At 36.9% G+C, this 21,227-nt stretch overlaps 1 protein-coding gene across 8 annotated transcripts in view; it reads right to left on the bottom strand.

The window, feature by feature from the left end:
- The window catches only part of RYR2 (ryanodine receptor 2), a 795,071-nt gene that overhangs the window by 179,437 nt on the left and 594,407 nt on the right, over window positions 1-21,227 (bottom strand). For all 8 annotated transcript variants that reach the window (XM_050770606.1, XM_050770614.1, XM_050770624.1 and 5 more), the window contains 10 exons: window positions 20,977-21,163; window positions 19,120-19,225; window positions 16,675-16,795; window positions 11,848-12,017; window positions 10,366-10,586; window positions 8,977-9,067; window positions 6,318-6,458; window positions 4,724-4,887; window positions 2,607-2,685; window positions 549-638 (listed from right to left, as the gene is read on the bottom strand). In XM_050770606.1, coding sequence (XP_050626563.1) covers window positions 549-638; window positions 2,607-2,685; window positions 4,724-4,887; window positions 6,318-6,458; window positions 8,977-9,067; window positions 10,366-10,586; window positions 11,848-12,017; window positions 16,675-16,795; window positions 19,120-19,225; window positions 20,977-21,163 — 1,370 coding nt within the window. The remainder of the gene's footprint in view (window positions 1-548; window positions 639-2,606; window positions 2,686-4,723; window positions 4,888-6,317; window positions 6,459-8,976; window positions 9,068-10,365; window positions 10,587-11,847; window positions 12,018-16,674; window positions 16,796-19,119; window positions 19,226-20,976; window positions 21,164-21,227) is intronic.

The raw sequence follows: 21,227 nt of genomic DNA, 5'->3' as shown, positions 1-21,227 counted from the left end.
CTTTGTTCATTATATAGCATCAAGGTCAATTTCCTTTAGCGGACCTGGTTCCTAGGACCTAACACAGAAACTACAAAGGAGAGACACAGAACAAAAGGACAGCTTATGTAATATACATGTGACTCACAATGAAGTGAAATCCTTTTCACTTCATTTGTCAAGATATTCATTTTTTTCCCCAAAGAAGTCAAATATATGAAAACCTATACATAATAAGCACATTATTACTTTGTCATTACTCATCAAGAAACTTTTAAACATGGTAAGAAGATTTTTTAAAGTACTTAAAAATATGGAAGAGGAATAAAAACCAAAAAGGAAAAGAAAAATGTTAAGGAGAGAAGAGAATAAACACAGAAATGCTGACAGAAAATAAGAATGGAGAAGAAAAGACAAAATATAAGAAGTTTTTTAAAAATGGGGCCTTGGAAGAAAAAATACCAACTTTAAAATAAAGAAGTCATTTTAATATAAAAATATGTAACAAAGAAAAATATTTTCCAAAAGAATAAAAACTTTACAAACTAAAACAAACAAAAAGTCCTCACCTTTTCAGACAATAGCTTGTATGGCTTCATTAATGGTTGAACCTTAGAAGAGTCTGAATATATTTCTCCATAAATCCATCCATTTGCCAACTAAAAAAAAAGGCAAACATTAAAAATTGTTTTACATGTGTTAATTTTAGAGGGTGTACATATACAGGTGTTTAAGTGCATGTTTGATAAAATAAACCTAAAGTGAACTAAAGTAAGGGTTAAGATTGAAATTTTATCCAGCATAAGTCACTATAAAGATATCCATCCTAATCAATGTTATTTTCTTTTATTTTAAATTTCAGATTCAGGGAGTAAATGTACAGTTTTGTTGCATGGATGTATTGCATGATGTATTTTCAGTAATCATCTGGAACAAGTCTTTTTATCCAGAGACTAGAAGCACCCAATCTTCCTTAAACAGACCAAGGTCTTGCAATTGTGCCGATAAGCATTCCCACAGGAGGAGGCTACAGGGATGCATGGTCCCAAGGATATCTATTCTGACCCATCTTGGGACCCCACCTGTGAAGTGTAAATAAAAAACATGCATTTTAAATATGAAAACTAGAGTATGCATCTCAGAGTCTTCTCTGAATAATGCCACCTGTTCTATCCATTCTTTCATCAAATTTTCTCTCAACACATTCATTCCATATTATTTTGCCCATTTGTACATATCGCCATTTCCCTATATCATTTCTCGTCTGCCTACAGAGTCTGAGTAATTAGACTGGGATACCTTCCTGTAATATTCCTCTCCATCACCAACTCCACCCACTCAGTACTTAGTGGAGTTTTTTTGTAAGATAGATCCTTACTGACTTACGTAGTAAATCGGTTACTGAACGAAGAACCAGATACTTATCAAAACCAGCAAAAAAGGGTTTCTTAGAGGGACTGAAAGACTGACTGGCCAGGGCAATGTTTGAAACTCAATATGACATCTCTAGCATGATGATCTTGATTTGTTACGAAGCATACACATCCTCTGGAAGCAACCTTTGGTGTCTGATTTTCATTTTACCAAAACAGTATATGAGTATTTTAGGTTCTTGAACCATCTCAACTCAACTCCTCTGATGAACCTACTTTATCCTCTGTCAAGTTTAGACTGAGCTCAACTTAAATGTGAATATTCAGGCATAAGATTTCCTTTAGAAAATCTCATAATATGTGAAATTATCTCATAGATGCAGCTACTTTAGTTTTCTCATTTGTGTTGTTTTTCTTGAAAACACACAAAAAAGTCACCTGGCCAATGTAATCTATTTTTAGTAAACTGCAGATCTAGTTGGTAGTAAGAAATGCAACAGAAGAATAGAAAAGGTAAATAATTGTTAAATCCTGATTAAGAATTCTCAAGATTTTATCTGATATAGAACTATACCTAAAACCTGGCCAGGCATGGTGGCTCATGCCTGTAATCTCAGCAGTTTGGAAGGCTGAGGCTGGCTGAACAACTGCTTGAGGCCAACAGTTGGAGACCAGCCTGGGCAACATAGCAAGATCTCATCTCTATAAAAAATATTAACAATTAGCCAGGTATGGTGGTGTGCACCTGTAGTCTCAACTATTCAGGAGGTTGAGGCAAGAGGATCGCTTGACCCCAGTAGTTCCAGGATGCAGTGAAGTATGATCACACCACTGCACTCCAGCCTGGGCGGCAGAGCAGGACTCAAAAAATAAACCCAAAAAACCTACATATGAAACCAAAGTTTCCTTAAAAGGTGAATTCTGAACGGGGGTCACCATTTCCTCCTGAAGCCCTTGGTGATTATTGCTTTTTACTCCGATAAACAATATATGTTATAGCAACTATATTTATAATGTAATTAATAGATCTTTTGAAAGCTTAAAATAGTGCTTATTCATAAGTGTATTATATTTGTGTTAATGATAGAGCTAGCTAAATATTATATTATTATATAAGCTAATTGTAATTCAGTATTTTTTCCTAATTTAGATCAAGTTCTCATTTTAAAAGAGAACACTGTCATGGTCAGAAGTATTGAACAGTGACCAGTCATTAATAATGACTACTGAATAAGAATGTAATTCTCTTTTTACCTTGTCCATTGACCATTTGTCATGCGAGTGTTCTGCATATTTGTTAATGAAGTATTCCAACTTCTCAGGAATTGTAATACTATGAGAAAAGTAAAGACAAAAGAGCTTGATTTTCACAGAATTTACAGGAATCATATTAATAATTTACTCACAGCTAATGAATGCTTATATCTCATTCAATTTTAACTGTTAAACACTACTGTTAACAAAGAATTACATTTTTCTATTTTCAGAACAATATAAGAAAAGTCAAGCAGATAATGTTCTATCTGCTCATCTTATATTGATTCATAGTTTATGTGCTAACATAACAAATTAAATATCATAAAACTATAATAACAATTATTATTAAATACATAAATTGAAATAATTAAATACATTCAAAGATTAGGACAATATATTACACAACAAAGAAAATACAAGCACTAAATTTAGTAGTGATGTGTTAAAATTTTTAAATATTCATGGTCCACAAATAACAGCGTAAATGTTACTAGAATTAACTATAGGGAAAATAATTAACTTCTGCTTTTTGTTAATATTTACTCTTGACTCCTTTTGTGTTTAAATGAATATTTAGTTCCTTGATGTTGAGGACATGCAAATGATGACCAAGTCTGATGGTAAATCTAAGGCTTAAAACGTATCTATGAATGGAAAATCAAATATATATAAAAAATTCTATTCATTAATGAATATATCTTATTAAAGTATTAACTTTGAGAACACAATTCTACATAAAATCTAGTATAAGATGGTTTGTTGTTGTTTTCCAGCAGTTAACAGTAATTGAACTATAAGACATACACATACCTAAAAAGCAATATATAAAAAATTGTAATCATCTAGAAATCATTGATATCACCGCATAAACCTGTATCTGTTAAGAAGTCCCCAAAGGGGCAAGCCTAGGTAAATTAATATCCATGCCCACATTTATTAATTAATTGGATTTAATGAACCAACACCAAAACCATGACATTGTTCTGATATTTAAAAATCTCAGGTTAGATCATATGTTAGCAAACCACAAACTTACCCATGTAGGAATGTGAACATGTGATATATTGGTTTACTTACTTCGGAGGAGATACAAAAGATCAATCACATAAGCCAAATACTGGGGGATGGGGGAAAGGGTCTTTTCTCACAGGACTGTCATCAAAGACCAAACATGCAAATTTAAGGCATTATCAAACTAATGGCATACCACTCAGGTTGAAATTCTGATCTGGTTATGGAAGCTAAATCAGCTGGGGGCCACTCAGAAGCCTCAAAGTTGAACTCCCAAGCAAATTCAGAAGCCGTGGATAAGAACTACCAAGTGTCTACCTTGCTAAAACTGATCTTGCTGAGCACCATGGAATCAGTAAGAGAATGTGGCATGAAGAGGCAGCTTTCCTTGCACATGGAGAACCATGATCCTACTTAAAAACAGTAACAACAACAACAAAATGCTCAGACTTCAAACACCTGAAGTTCCCAAACATCCTATCCGTAGAACAATTGTTGCAACTAAGTACATGTAACAAGTTTCATAATGTTAAAGAATGTTGTTTCATCTTTGGTTTTGGTTGTTAAACTGCATTCTAACTGCATGCTGAATTTTCCAGAAAAATTCTCATTCGATATTCCCTTCCATCTCGTGCTGTGTTTTATCAAGTTGAACATCAGCTGTGAACCCTGGACCTTGCTGAGATGTAGTGATGGGTGAAGGGATTCCCTTGCCACTCACAGAAACAGCTTTGCAGTGCATGCTGGGAATATCCTAAGTAAAAGATGTTATATAGAGGTTGATTCGTAGTTACTATTAAACATTTAGGGTAATTTTTCAACTAAAAATATAACTGACAGACTTTCTTAATTCTATTATAGATATTACATATACAGAGTCTTGATTGTGTTAAAAATATCCTCGAAGGTACATCTTATCTATTTCTGATATTAGTATAATCATTATTATTACTATCATTTTATAAATTAAAAGGACCCCTATTAAAAGGATACCAATTCAAAGGGGGCATGTATTAGAGAAAGTTCACTTTAGTACCTTATTCAATTTCAGACTTCACACATCATTTACAATAAAAATCTGCTGCAATAGAAAGAGTCCATACTTTGAGGTATCAACAGGTTGTGGGTTAAAGTTCCCTTCAGAATCCATTGATGACTGTTTTTCCATCATACTGACATAATTTGACTCCATGTAGTCTGGAGGCAAAGCTCCCGCAACTGCACTCAGGCAAGGCAGTGCCAGTTTGAAAAGCTCTTGTTCGTATTTCTGGGAAAAATGGAGGACCAAAAAAGAAATTACTATATAGCAAAAGTTGTCAGCATGATCATCAGGGCTACAGAAGGTTGCAGAAGAAAATCTGAATTACCCTGGGCTAACTGAACTCTCTGATAATTCTTTTTCTAGAAAATGAAACACAGAGCCTAAAACCCCATCAAACATAAAAGAAGCTGCAGCTAGATTTACAAACATAAAAGAAGCTGCAGCAGTTTCAGTTTAAGGAGAATAAAATCTTTGACTCTCCAACACATTGGAAATGAAGTAAACTTTAATATCGTCAACGTGTAAAATATCGTTACAAGATAAACATCATTTCAGTCAATAGGGACTATATTACTTATAGTTAGTTATAGATAATTCCTGTACATTATAATGAGTATACATGAAAAATACAGAAAGCATAACATTCTAGAGAGTGAGAAATTTTAACCGATCCATGTTGCATTATAAAGGTTTGAAAAATAAAATTCTGAGCTGGAAAAGAAATTCCATAGAAAGTATGCATGATAAAAATTTATAGGAAGAGGTATTTGAGTATTAAGTTAAATTTATATTTATAGATTTTCTAAAAAATAAAAAAGTAATAATTTAAATTATTTCACTTTAAATGTTCATTGTTAAATAAACATAAATGATTCTAAAAAATACTTACACATTATTTTAAAAGGACTCAGTTTACCAAAGGAAATTCAGTAAGAAAAAGCATTAAAGTGTTGCTACCAAATGTAATTGCAGACAAATATTCCTCTACTATTTGGCAAACTTGTGGTAATACTACTCCAATCATCTAATAATGTCAATCTGGGAATTCAAACTAATTTTGATTAATTTAAGCATGAACATACAAGACTTGTTGTTCTGCCTTTTCTCTAAGATCAACACCTGCCAGCCATCTGAAAACACAGGAACTATTCATTATAAATTTTGCAACTATAAGGGAATGCCATATATGCAATGCAACATTGAGTGAAGGTATCTAAAGCTCCATAGCAGCAAAGCTGGAGACTTTAGCAGGAGACCGGGATATTACAATTACATAAGATTTCATGTTTTATATTTTTGTATTGGATATAATTTCTTTGGCCTTTATAAGATTGGAGATGGGACTAGGGAGAGTCTGAGTCCAAATGCGCCAGAAACTTATCAACCCTGTGCGTAATTTCCTGAACTGCTTAGCCATTTGACATTCAGAAACAGTGTTGTGATCACAAGGAAAATGCTACCATAATGATTAAGAAAAATAAATATAAATTGCATTTTCAACATTTATTATGAAGTTGAGAAAAGAGAAAAAATAAAGCCATATGTGTCTTGGTTAGCAAAGACAGTATTCAACTAGGAATACTATCATCTTACTAAGAATGTGTGGCTTTGTGCCATTGTACTGATACAAACGAACCCACAAAATCTTAAATTACCTTTTGAGACAGGGCATCAAAAATGCCCCAGAACAACTTTCTCGATAAATGAAGTTCTTCTTCTGAGGCAGCACCAAAGTTTCCCCACCCTCCAGGCAGGCAGTAATATTTCCAGCATCTTTCATAATGATTTGTCAGCAGCTATGTAGGAAAACAGTTACAAAAGCAATGAGCTATCAAAACCTTTTGGATTTTTTTTTTTTCATTTCTCCTCATAAGACACTGTAATGCTACATTATAAGGTCAACTGAAGTGAAATTGCTCAATCCCATGTAAACTCTCTTGGAGAATACTATCACCGTGTATACTACGTGTGATAGTTAATATTGAGGGTCAACTTGACTGGATTGAAGGATGCAGAGTATTGATCCTGGGTGTGTCCGTGAGGGTGTTGACAAAGGACGTTAACATTTGAGTCAGTGGGTGGACAGGGAGAGACAGACCCACCCTCAATCTAGGTGGGCACCATCTAATCAGCTGCCAACAGGGCTAGGATAAAAGCAGGCAGAAGAATGCGGAAGGACTGGACTTGCTGAATCTTCTGGCCTTCATCTTTCTCCTGTGCTGGGTGCTTCCTGCCCTGGAACATCAGACTCCAAGTTCTTCAGCTTTTAGGCTTTTGGACCTACGCCAGTGATTTACCGGGGGCTCTTGGTTCTTTGGCCACAGACTGAAGGCTGCACTGTTGGCTTCCCTACGTTTAAGGTTTTGGAACCTGGACTGGCTTCCCGGCCCCTCGACTTGCAGATGGTCTATTGTGGGACTTCACCTGGTGACTGTGTGAGCCAGCACTCCTTAATAAACCTTAATAAACTCCCCTTCATATATACATCTATTCCATTAGTTCTGCCCCTTTAGAGAACCCCGACTGACACACTATGTCTCTTTCAAATTTAACACTGATTGCAATATGAGGACCAAACGCCCAATTTTACAAATAACTATATCTTGTACAGCATTCTTTATGAGGTTGTTTGGATTCTACGTATCTCTGAGTTCTACATTAATCATTTACTTATAATTTTATGAATTGTTATTAATATCTTGCAATCCACATGTAAAACGAAGGGACTGATGTCGGGACGGCCCAGAAGCACAATAAAGGAACTATACATCTGTGATTCTTTTTGCTCTGTCTCTGCCTCCCTATGGCTTGCCTCAGTACTTAATTCTCCAAGTAAATTTCCAAAACCACTCTACTTGGATCACTTCTTTGTCTACATTTCTTTGGGGGTTACGGATGCAATTTATTACTTTACTGATTGTCTACACTGCTCCTTGCATTTTCACCTATGCATATTGCTTGTTTAGAACTAAACTGGAATGTCAAAGACAAGCAGAGAATCTTTCAATTATTTGGTAGTTCTTTAGATAATTTATTTTTGATCTATATTTGTCAAATTAATAAACTGATCTATATGACTATACATATTTGGACTCTTTCCGATATCTAAGGAAGAAAATAAATCGTAAGAATGACTGTTACTAATGTGGGCTGCATGTCTTATTGTTAAAATATTACAACTCATTTACTTGTCCTTTCAGTTACAAAAAAATGAACACATCCACACATCCACACAATTTAGGAGTCACAAATGATGAAATACTGAGATCTAATATGCTTGGCTTCACACTGACATATCTCTAATGTAAGAGAGTTTTATTGCATAAGGGTAACAGCATGAGACTGTATCTTTTTTCATGAATTTTCCAGCTCATTTGTATCAAAAAATTTTGCAAGACAAGGACCATTCTAGATGACAAAAAACATAAAAGCAGAATTTTTAGCAAGAATATAATTTATTTTATCTAATTCACTAATGTATCTAGATTGATTAAAACAAAGTCAGTTTTCACACAGAAAGATTACTTTTGCTAAATATCCAGGATGCTTTTACTGTAACAGCTACATATAGACTCTTCATATCTCATACTTCTTCAGCACTAGTACTGGGTAGCCATTGGGGAAAAAATAATGCTACTGGATGGCATTGCAGAGTGGCCATCTATTAAAAAATCCATCACTATATATATATCCACTACTATATAACTTTGATGCAAACACTGTATTCTATATTCTGAGTCTAGATTATGATATGAAAGGACAAGAAAACATTCCCAACTCAGTAAGATAGAATGAGACTTGATCCTGAACAGAATAATAAATTTAGAGAAAATACCAGTGATTTTTCTATACTGTGTGACAAACTATAATTGCATATACAGAGAGGTTATCTTTAACCCTATGAAGTGACATTTGGAGCCTGTCATGTGATTATTAACTTAGAAAATGTTGTCTTTAAAGCCTGGTCTTTATCCCTCAAGGTTTCTAATAATATTTTAGGCCAGGCCTATTACCATGTTTTCCAACTTAAGAATATCTTGGCTTTTATTTTCCCTGTGGTCCTTTTTCTTTTTCCCGTTGATTTCTATTTCCATTGTTTATATTGAAATCATTGTTAAGATTTCTATAATCTTATAGAACTTATTTATTTAAAGTTGATATATACATTCCTATAACTTCTAAATGCCCATTTCAATAATTGGGAGACATTTTCCAGCATCAAGCATGATGTATCTAAGGAATGTATATGTTGTCATAGAAAATAAAGTCAGAGAAACCAGTCATCAAATATCTACACACATTTCCTATACTTACTTTAAGAGGCATCTTTGCATGTTCATTTAATAATGGAACATCAAATACTAATCTTCTGAGTAAGTGCTGCATCATAGAAGGTCTCAGTTGTCTGTTGGAACAAAGTTAATGTTAATAATGCTGAGAAATGTGTCTAAACTAAGTAGATCATTCATTAGAATAAATTATGTAAGCCAAGGACCTGAATCTATACCTCTCTTCAGATGGTATTCATTAGATGCTCTTTGTCCAAAGATCAGCTACTTAGTTAATTTTATGTAAGGTTAGATTTCCCAACTCATCTCTATCCCTCAGATCTGAAGACCACCCCTTCTTTGCTACAGAAGATATTTCTGTTCTGCTCCTTCCTTTCCAAACCACTCAAAAATGTAGACCCCACTGTTTCCTAAGACTTTCCTCCATTAATTTCAGTAAATGTCCCTTCCCTCATTCCAATGTATGGTAAGAGGCAAAAAGAAGAGGGAATATTGGAACAGAAAGGATGAAAAAATGGCTGAGACAGCAAATTTGCCAGAGAAGAAAGGGAGCGAAAATGAATACATAGTGAACATCTACTGCGTCAGGCAACAGCAAGTGTTTTACCTCGTTTAACACTTAGAAAATCTCTGTGAGGGAGGCATTTTGGTTCAATTTTACAGAATCTTAGACTAGGGAAGTTAAAGAGCTACTCTTCTGATTTTCCACCTCCTTCAGTGCCATCTGGCTCTCAACCCAGACACTCTACCATGGGTGAAAACTTGCCCTTCCCCCAGGGACTGCCAGGCAAGAGTTCCTAGAGCAGTTACAAAGGAGCCATGTTCTTTCTAGGGGCTTGAGAAATTCTCACTTTCACAGGCAAAACTTCATCAGGGGGAGATACGTTTCTGGTTTTCATAGTAACACATTCTAGCACTTCTACTGATAGGAAATGGTTTTCCAGGTTGGAGGAAATATTCAGCCTTCATCAATGCCCCACAAAAATATGGTTTTAATATTATGCTGTATCACATTTTATATTTAAGAAGTCCCTTTTTTCTTTTCTCTTCTAGAAGAGGAGTTAAATCATCAAACACAGTCAAAAGGCGAGATCTATTCATCTCACCTAAGGTGGCCAAAGACTCCCGACACAATTTCTCCCCACTCCCAACATCCAGAATAGTATTCTGTAACTGGTCAAAAGCTATATCCAACAGCTGGATACCCTAGGGAGGCTTGGAGGAACACTCCGGAACTCGACTGGGAGCAAGGGCGCTCAGAGAAGACTCATACCTCAGTATATGGGACTACCTAAAATGAATGAAATCTGTGGTATGGAAAATGGTTCCAAAATTCCAAATAATCTGTCAAAAGCCACACTGTAAATTCTGTTTTTTAAAGAAGAAGCTGGTATAGAATTTGTTATCCACTCACCCACAAATAGAGAGCAAACAAACTTCTATAGAATCCCGCTGAGCTTTGGTAAGTGAACAGCCCTTAGAAAGTCTATACACAGTATGAAGCAATGAGTCAATGAGAGAAGCATGGTGCTCTGTGCCAGCAAAGAGAGGAGCACATCTTGTTAGCAACGGCAAGACGGCCGTGCAAAGGTACCGATTGAGGGCCAAGGCCATGTCTGTAGCACTCAAAGCCGCCTGAAAAAGAATCAGAGTAGAAGGCCATTTGTGTTTGGCAGTAGATAACTTTCAAAGGGATCAACATGGGAACATATAATTTCACTATCTAGAGGATGATAGCGCTATGAGACATGTAAATGTATTCTTCAGTTATATCTTTAAATGTGGGGTTCATATGATTTTTACCACTAAAAACAATCAACTATCAATTGTTCATAAACAGATAAAAATGAATGAAATGACACCTATCTCCTCAAAAAGCTTAATAGGTTCAGATTCTATCATTAAATATCAATGGTAGGATCAATGTAAGAAGACGATAATATCACAGATGTGAGTGTTTTCCTTTGCTAGGCAAAGAGAGGAGCTTATTCTCACAGTAGATCTCATAAGCAAAAACTCTTTCTGAATTCTCTTTATGATTCATATTTATTCTTCTCATGTCTATCAGCACCAATAATCAAAGGATAACTGTATTACTGTGTTATCATCCATACTATTCAGGTCCAGAATTTCATCTGAATATGCAAAACAAAGAAAAAAAGTTTTCATTTCAGTTTTGTGATTCTGTTCTCGTATATTTCATGAAGGGGCTACTGTCAGCTCAAGTCCTGATGTACTTTGAAATCAAAAAAGCACACTGAACTGATAAAATTAATGAGTACTTGAAAGTAGGTATTAAATGTGTATAGTAGTATAACTACTATAACAACATTTAGAACTTCAGCTTATTCCACAGTGTTTCAAAGAGAAGAACATTTAAGCTGATAATGGCAGATTCTCCGTGTGGGTCACCCAATATACAGAACAGATTTCAATCCATTTGTACCTTAATAAATGAAGACACCAAGATGATCATGACTCAACAATATCCATTAAATCATCGCAATTCTTTAATTGCTTTTATTGAGAAGCATAAGTGTTTAGGCCAATTTGGAGGTTGACACTGAACAGAGGTTAACAGGAGTCACTGTGACCTCCCAAATTAGAGTTATGTGAACCTCTTATTGAATCCCACAGCACCTTATCAGAATTCTTATCATATTCTTTTTGGTCAGTGGGAAGTTTCCTGAGGTTGTCAGTTTATTCAGTGAATTCCTTGAGAACATAGACTAGTTTTATTTTCTGTTTACCTATGGCTTACCTGAAAATATAACAGGTACTCAATAAACATTCATTGTCAATAAATTAATCAATGGATATATATATATATATGAATATATCATAAGGCACAGAATGAAGAGTCAAGAGAGGAGGAAGTCCATTGCTCCAATCTCACCGTATCTAAAGAAGCAGCCGCCCGGAGATCTGGCAGAAAGCCAACCTCAAGAAGATGGAGGAGGAAGTCTTGAACCTCAATTCCATAGACCCTGTCAAGGAATAAAACCATGGCTGCCTTGTGATCTGGGCAAAACCCCGCAGACATGTCAGGTTCCACCACATTCCCATCTAAAAGAGAGAAGTGAATTTTGGTGTCAATGGCTGTGCCATATATGGGTAGATTACAAATGGCTGCTTTCTAGACTTCTTACGTTTTAAATAAACTTTTCAATGAAATGGTTTTCTGTTCTTCGACTACCCTCAAGCTATTATGGGAGTTTGCTGAGGAAATAAGGCAGTGCAATTTAAAGCCAAGGTCATTTAAGTGTTATATAGGCATCCACTTGTTAACTGCATACAGGATACAAGACGTGGCATTGTTAGATACTTACGAGAAACAAACAAGCATCCAAAATCTACTTTCTAAATCTCCAAGTGAAATCCATGAAAAGTTAAAATGTAAAGTGGGGATTTTCACTCTTTTCTAAGCGAGCCTGTTTTAAACATGAATAAAGCTCATCTACCCTTATGTGATAATCTCGGTATATTTCTCTTTTTATGCCTTAGAACAATAACAAAATGATGAAATAACACTATAAAACCAGTATGGTTTTCATATGAAATATGTTTCACTAATCATAACAGCATTTAACATGCATTTAAGGGTCATATTGTTTTCTCTATCAATACTCTAAGCTTTATGCCTATACAGATTAGTGAATTCTTTACAGTAACTCCATAAGTTCCCTAACTGGGGACTACTGATAAGAGAAATCATGGGATTATGTGCCAATTTCAAATACTGAAGAATTGATTTACTTCCTGTTTGACCATATAATTATGCCAACCTGGTGCTGATCACACACCACGATTCTACAAATAATATCACAGAACTTTTCATATGGATACAACATCAAAGAAACAAGAACTCAGAGAAGGATGACACAGGACCCACAATCATCCTGAATAAACTGAAAGAATAAATGACAACTTTTCTGTTTTCACTTATAGTCAATGAACAAATTTTATATGTGAATTATGAAAATAAACAAATAATGTTCTAAAGGAAGCTAGATGAAAGGATAATGCCTGGTAGTATTATAACGACACCTAATATAACTAGTACATTCCTTTCCTTACATGTAAGAATAATAGTTCTGATGTGTTGTGCTGTTGTCAGGCACTGCACTAGCAACGTTCCTGACATGATCTTACGCAATTCCCACAACCCATCTGTGAGGCTGCTATTATGACTCTCATTCAACGGATCACAAAAACTAGCCTTTAGAGAAGTTAAGTAACTAGTCCAAGGTCATACGCCTAGTAATTGACAGAGTTGTATTTAAACCAACTAAAACTGGATTTAAAATCCAGCCAAAGCTGACTTAACCTTAGTGTTAAATCAGTATGCTATGATTTTCAATTAAAAATCTATATAAAATTCAATTTCAGTTCTCCTAAATATCACATCAAAAAGGAATTTAAATGTACAGTATTCTATGATCTTAAAGTGTAGCTGTGCCTAGGGAAAAGGGGAGCAACCCACTGATCCTGCTCTATATGTTTTGCTTTTTTAAACTCTTATCCAAGCAGACATTTGTTTTAATGAATGCCACAAATGCATCTGGCTCAAGACTCACGGATTGGCTCAAGTTGCTGTTTTATTTGCACCATCTCCTCAAACACACTGGAGACAATAAAGCAGCAGTTTCACCCTGCGGTGCCTGCTGTATACATCCATCCACAATTACCAGCAGTGCCTGCTGTATTCATCGACCTGCAATTACTGCCTCAGACAGGGCGGCCAAATCAGCCCGGGCCAAGAGCTGCAGGATTACATGCTTATTCCTCAAGTTTTCTGAACCCCTTCTTCTTTGATTATTATTCTCGGGCATACTCTAGCTTGGAAATAAATATGATAAAAATGTCTGAGGAAGACCTTAGCTAATCCTGAGAAGGGAAAATATCATTCTTTAGAGACAAATTTCACATACTAAATATAGAATGTATGATAACCATTATTACTGCTACTTGGTGATGCTTATAGACCAATTGAGTTGTCATTGAAAAGGAGAAAGAAATATAGGTGTTTTAAGCTTTGCAGTGAATGCATAGCCACATAAAGTTAAATGCACAACTATGGTGACATAAAAACCGACAGGTTTCTGTCTACGTTCTCCACAAAAGGAAAGCAGAAAAAAAAAAAAAAAAAAAGTTTGAGATGGAGTCTCGCGCTGCTGCCCAGGCTGGAGCACAGTGGCATGACCGGAGCTCACTGCAACCTCCATCTCCCAGGTTCAAGCGATTCTCCTGCCTCAGCCTCCTGAGTAGCTGGGACTACAGGTGTGCACCACCACACCTGGCTAAAAAAAGAAGAGATTTAACAAATACCAATGGATTGTGTTAAAAGTTAACTTTCATTGTGACTGTGATACAAAATTCACAAACACACACACACAAACCACTGTGACTCCCGATGGAGACAATATACTGCAAATATGTGAAGAAAAGTAACATATTAGAGCACAACTAACTAGTAAAGGAAAGAAAGCAACGTGAAAACTCTTGAAGGATGCTAAAGGCAGATGACTGGAGGAAATGAGGAGGTACCTGGAAACTTTTGGGCCCATTCTGAAAAGGACACCTGGGCTCTCTTACAGTCTATGTTCTTGGTTCTTTGTTATTACTCATATTACTACAAAATTTAATGCTTCCCTATTTCCTAATCTGTATGTCACTGGTACTATTATTATCTTTGTCCTGATAGTGTCTATTTTGTGGTTCAAAATATAGAATAAGGAAAATATATTTTCCTTAAGCAAATGAACATGAGTTAGAAGAGAGGTACAGAGACAGCAGATGAAGATGAGCTACAGATGCACAAGGAAAAGAAATTGGCTCAAGTAGGGAAGCCAAAGGTGGGGAAAATTTTTAATTTCTAGCTTTGCCGAAAGCTATAATGAGCGTTCGATTATTATGGTAGTTTTGTCACCTTGTAGATTTGGGTTTAAGGTTAGCATACACAAGACTTTGCTTTCTCATAATCATGCCTGGCAAACAGGATGAGCTACCTTCAGATATATGGTGACCCCTTTCATTCTAGACTTGAGCTACTATAGCCTGCCTTCTCTGGGGGCATAATTAATGAAGAAAATGATTATATATAGCATGCACTTCCTACCTGATTATGTTTTTTGTTTGTTTTTGAGACAGAGTTTCACTCTATAGCCCAGGCTGGAATGAAATGGTGCAATCTCAGCTCACTGCAACCTCCCCACCATCCCGGGTTCAAGCGATTCTCCTGCCTCAGCCTCCTGAGTAGCTGGGATTACAGGCACCCACCACTATGCCTGGCTAACTTTTGTATTTTTAGTAGAGACAGGGTTTTGTCATGTTGTCCAGGCTGGTCTCGAACTCCTGACTTCTAGTGATCCACCTACCTTGGCCTCCCAAAGTGCTAGGATTACAGGCTTGAGCCACCACACCCGGCCCCTAATTATGTTTTGTTCTACAATTAGAAGTCTTTCATGTTAAGTGATTTATGTATAAATATCCAATAAAGTATTGAAAACTGAAAAAAAAAAAAACCTTCCATTTGAGAAAGTGAAAACAAAGTATATTTGGGATTTAACATTTATTTTAGTTGTCTTCAATAATTTCTTTAATCTTAAAAAAACTTTTATCCTTACTCATGAAAAGAACACTTCTTTTTGGCCAGAAGCGGTGGCTCACGCCTGTAAACCCAGCACTTTGGGAGGCCAAGGTGGGTGGATTGCGAGGTCAGGAGATTGAGACCATCCTAGCTAACATGGTGAAATCCAGTCTCTACTAAAAACACAAAAAATCAGCCCAGCGTGGTGGTGGGCACCTCTAGTCCCCACCACTTGGGATGCTGAGACAGGAGAATCGCTTGAACCTGGAAGGCGGAGATTGCAGTGAGCGGAGATCGCGCCACTGCACTCCAGCCTGGGCGACAGAGTGAGACTCCGTCTAAAAAATAAAAAACAAAAACAAAAACAAACAAACAAAACACTCTTTTTAACAGAGGGGATTTTAAAATCTCTAAGTCAAAAGCTATCATCATTGCTTTTAATAGAAAAGCATTACAAGAAAGTGACAATGAAAACTATGAAAACGCATGAACTAAAGAACTGAGGTCAAGAAAGAAGAGCATGCGACCAACGATAGCATGCATGACATGAGACAGTGGAGGGTGGTGGTGCATATTTCCACTTTTCTGGAAGCTGTCTGAAATGTCATATAAAAGAGAATTAAAATCTCAAAGCAAACACAGCTTTAAAAATAATGGAGAAAAGGCCGGGTGTGGTGGCTCCCGCCTGTAATCTCAGCACTTTGGGAGGCCGAGGCGGGTGGATCACGAGGTCAGGAGATCGAGACCATCTTGGCTAACATGGTGAAACCCCATCTCTACTAAAAATACAAAAAATTAGCCAGGCTTGGTGGCAGGCGCCTGTAGTCCCAGCTACTGAAGAGGCTGAGGCAGGAGAATTGCTTGAACCCAGGAGGCAGAGCTTGCAGTGAGTCGAGATCGCACCACTGCACTCCAGCCTGGGCTACAGAGTGAGACTCCGTCTCAGAAAAAAAAAAAAAAAAAAGGAAAAAAATTATAAAATATATACTTTATAGCTTTTCTTAAAAAAGAAATTTAAGTAGTATAGACATAATTTAGGAAGCGGAGAGGTTGGGATGTTGAGTACGGAAAACATTTAGAACATGATGTCATCCAACATCCTACTGAATTAGGACATACTGAAGTTGGCCTTACCTTTGGCTATTGTTGGCATCTGAAAAGCGATGCTGATAACGCCCACCAAATCTCCCAAGGGAATTAGGGATCTCAAAATAGACCTAATTCTGATGGCTTCTCCCTTACCAGCATGAATCAACTATACAGGAGGAAAAACAAAAAAGAAAACATTAGAACAACTTTGTGATATCAATGTTACAATTCTGTCTAGGAAATCTGAAGTATGGAAATCCAAGTCCAAAATAATTTTCTGATCAGTATACTTATAAAGTTATGCCTCTCTCAGACATAGTCTCTGGCTTACCTGTGGATATTTACTTGCTCACACAGTTTTCATTGACTTCAGCATACACCAAATTATTTATACTATGGTCTAGGCCAGTTGGTTCACCCATTAGAACAACAGTTTTTATCCTTTTGGGGACTGTTAAGATATATTGAGAATCTGACATGTTTATGAAAGTTTACTTTCCAAAATTACATGTAAATATGTATCAATACACGAGCAATAATACAAACAAAATTATCATTAGACTCTGAGCATATATAATATTTATGATCGAATTAGCTTCTTTCTTGCTTTGTGCTAAGAAATGAATTGCATATCATTGCAGGGTCTTTGACCCTGATTTCTCCCAAGGCTGGATTTATAATGTGGAGGAAATGATGAACATAAATCCTAACAGTTCTTTTAGACTGACATGAAGTACCCAGGATGACTGTGGATGACGATACAGTCAAGAATCTCAGCAAGTCTTCAGGACAGGCTCGGCTTGCAGAGCCGGGATGGGCATCTGTTTACCTCATTACAGGGTGTGAAACGCAAGCACAATTTCTGGCACATAGGAGGCCTCAAATAATAGTTATGAAGATGCATAAATTTCAGAAATGTCAAGGTTGTTCCCTTATTACTTCACTTAGTTTTTCCCCCATTAATAGAATAGAATGAAAACTTCTATTTATTAGTATACTTTCTCTTTGTTTCGCTGATGTGTTTTTCTGAGATGGGAAAAAGAACAAATATTGTGAGCAAGTTTTTTTTTTTGTTGTTGTTGTTGTCGTCAGTAATCACCTCTGGCATAGAAATTTTTAATAGTCTCTGTTTCCATTTACTAAGATGAAAAAATCTTACTAGCGGCAAAGTTTAAATTTTTCTAAAAATCAGACTCCAGTTTTCTAACATTCTAACATTCCTCTATCCTGTGATTCCTCTTTGTTCACAAGAAAAGAGTACATCACGGAAGTTTTAACCTCTGGGTATGAAAAACCTAAATCACACAAAAAAACCCAACCAAAACCAAAAGAAAGATAGATAATAAGGGTAGAGAGAAAGGCGCTTTGTAAGAAAGCCCTGGCTTCTTGCTCATCCCACTTTAGAAATATCCTTACAGTTCTTAACTACCCCAGCACCAATCAATGTGTTTCAAACTCTCGCACTCTGCGTTTATTTCCCATTAGAAGATCTGGAAATGAATGTTTTGGGCCCTGGGCCAGGATTTTTTTTTTTTTTTTTTTTATGACTCTAGTAGAAAAATAGAATCAACTACAATAAAATAAAGAACAAAATATCAGAATGTATTACAGAGTAAAAATATTATTCCATGAAACTTTAATTTCATTTGGGTCAAAAAGTTTCAGAAAACACTAATCTAGGCTGGGTACATTGGCTCACACCTGTAAGCCCAGCACTTTGGGAGGCCGAGGCGGTTGGATCACTTGAGGTTAGGAGTTCTAGGCCAGCCTGGCCAAGATGGTAAAACCCCATCTCTACTAAAAATACAAAAATTAGTTGGGTATGGTGGCGGGTGCCTGCAGTCCCAGATACTCAGGAGGCTGAGGCAGGAAAACCACTTGAACTTGGGAGGTGGAGATTGCAGGAAGCTGAGACCACGCCACTGCACTCCAGCCTGGGAGACAGAGCAAGACCTTGTCTCAATATGGAAAAAGAGAAAAAAAAAAAAAAAAGAAAGCAAGAAAGCAAGAAGGAAAGAAAGAAAGAAAACACTAATTTATATGGTCTAAATAGCTCTTAATATCCACCCCCTACACTTTCCCCCTCACTTTCCCCTAAAACAATGGCAAACACATAGAGCTAAATACACAAAAGAAAATTACTTTTGGTAGGAGCAGTTGCTTTCTGCATGCACTATAACAGAAGAGGAAATTGTATAGAGAAAATATGTTCTTTTCTTTTTAAAATGTGGGAGGCTGTATGAGTTTCAGAGATATATGAGTAACTTAAGTACTCTATTAATGACTTGCACTGAAATCCCATTACTAATTTTTACAACCAACAAGACATTTCCAACTAAACAAACACTTGTTCAGCAATTAGACTGCAGCTATTATTTTTAATGGAGCATGAAGATTATTGGTTTTGGATGCTATTATGCTCTTTGCCAGCTATAGATGTCTTAATATAGAGAAATCAGGATTGCTGCTCCTGAACCCCCAGGAACTCACATGCATCTCAGGCGCACAGCGTCCCAAGAGGTCAATCAAAGCTGCATAGAAGGTCATGATCGCGTTCCCCATGTGGATAGTGTCATCTTCCTCCTCCTCTGTATCACTTCCATGAATGTTTCAAAAGAAAGAGAAAGCAGATGGGATAACTGACATTTCATGTTTATTACATATCTCTCCGAGGAAAGGGACTACTAGGTAACACATTATTCTTCTGATACATTTCATATATGGTATAAATGTAGAGCTTGACGTTTTTAAGGGAGAATAACGACTGGTTAAAGATCAAGCTTGAGATTCTAACACCAAGAACACATCTGTGGAAATTTTAGTATTAAGATTCCTTTGAAGGGAAAAGGAGGAATTGCTCATTTGATAGGTTCTTTTCCTTTCTGGTGGTAGAGTATTAACAAAGAAAATAACTGATAGAAGGATGTGTGAGCTTAGGCTATTTCTATAAATGGCACACATGTAGAAAAAGGGTGACAAAGATGTCATATAAGGTCACTTGTAAGGCATCCAGTACAGTGCTTTGCCCAGAGTACTTTATAAATGTTACTGCACTTGCTCAACTACCTCTGTACCAGCTACTCAACCTCCCGCAACCCCTGCCAAAGAATCCAACATATCTCCCTCCCCATCTCTGTAGGGAAAATATAATTACATGTTCTCTTGCTGATGAGAGCCAAATCTGGATGGCCCTGGAGGCTCACATCCTTCCTCCTTGGTAACTCAGCAGACAGCTGTCCCCACTGAATACAGCAGTCTGCAGAGTGACAGTGAGGCCTCAAATGACAGCCTCATTCCTGGGCATGCAAGGCTGTCCATGAGGCCCTCAGGTGTACCCTTGCTAGTGTGGTCCTGGGCCAGAGGTGTCAGGATACATTTTCTACTACCGAGAGAACCTAAGAGCTCCCTGGTTCCTTCACGGCCAACTGATAAGCATGTAGCATGGTGTGTGTGTGTGTGGTGGGGAGTGCTCATTCTTGCTCTAGGAGTGCTTCCAGTCTGCAAATCTGGCTATGGTGAACATGGAACATTGATGCCCAGTTTATATGTAAAAGACAAAGGGTTTGCAGGATTGCGTTCACTCTATCGCTTCGTTGTTTAGAAATATGCCTCAATATTGGCCTCCCCATCGGGGAATCGAACCCCGGTATCCTGCATGACAGGTGGGGATACTCGATACGCCTCAATAAAGCCCTATGTTATATCTTTACCAGAGGGACTAGCAGTGTGGATGCATGACCCCCCGCTGGAGGACATTCACCTACACAAATAAGCATCACACCTGGATTTACTTATATTGATTACTGAAATCTAGTATCAACAATGTATAGCTACAGATAAATGTAAGAGAGTGACTGCTTCCCGTATCTGTCTCCTATACCTCAAATAAGCATTACACTCCTCAGAATGACACCTTTTCTCGATTTTACCACCATATCAGTTTAGTCAAGTCCCCCTTTTATTTGCAAAAGGTCTCTTTCTAATCATAAAATCTCTTTCTACCTACCTTCCCACTAAACTCTAGTCCAACCCCAAAGGTTCACCTCGTATCATTTAGAACAACCCACCTTGCCCTAGCTCCCCTGGGAAAATTCATAAGACGCATCTCCTACAACCTAGATTTCCCTCAGCTAAATCTACACCATCTTCTTCAGCTCTCTTTGTTCATTTGACCTATTCCGGCACCAAATTCCATCCATTCTTCCAAATCTAAGACATTATGTTTTCAAAGGGAGAAATCTTCAGCACCACAAGTTATGCTACAATTCATAGGATGCAGAATATATTTTGTAAAATTTCACATCAAGTAGTATGGATCACTCATGAGGGTGTGTTTATTAGACCTACAGTGTTTTACTGGATCCGCTATTTGGTGAGGGACCATCTCGAGAAGGATCCTCGGCGATTTTGATGGCTTCTTCCATTGCTGCAAGAAGCCCATTCCCACCTTCTCCTCTCAAAGCAGGACCAAAACACTCAGGTCTCCGAATAAGCAATCTCACCACGACATTTGCATTCTCCTCCACACTCTCCCCTAAAGTAGAATGGGGAAGATAAGTCAACAAATATGGTTATATGGAAGTTCTGAACAAAAAAAT

This window comes from Macaca thibetana, chromosome 1 (assembly GCF_024542745.1).
Source record: "Macaca thibetana thibetana isolate TM-01 chromosome 1, ASM2454274v1, whole genome shotgun sequence".
NCBI classification, from domain to species: domain Eukaryota; kingdom Metazoa; phylum Chordata; class Mammalia; order Primates; family Cercopithecidae; genus Macaca; species Macaca thibetana.
The sequence above is the reverse complement of the archived record's forward strand: the minus strand, read 5'-3'. Positions and strand labels throughout refer to the sequence as shown.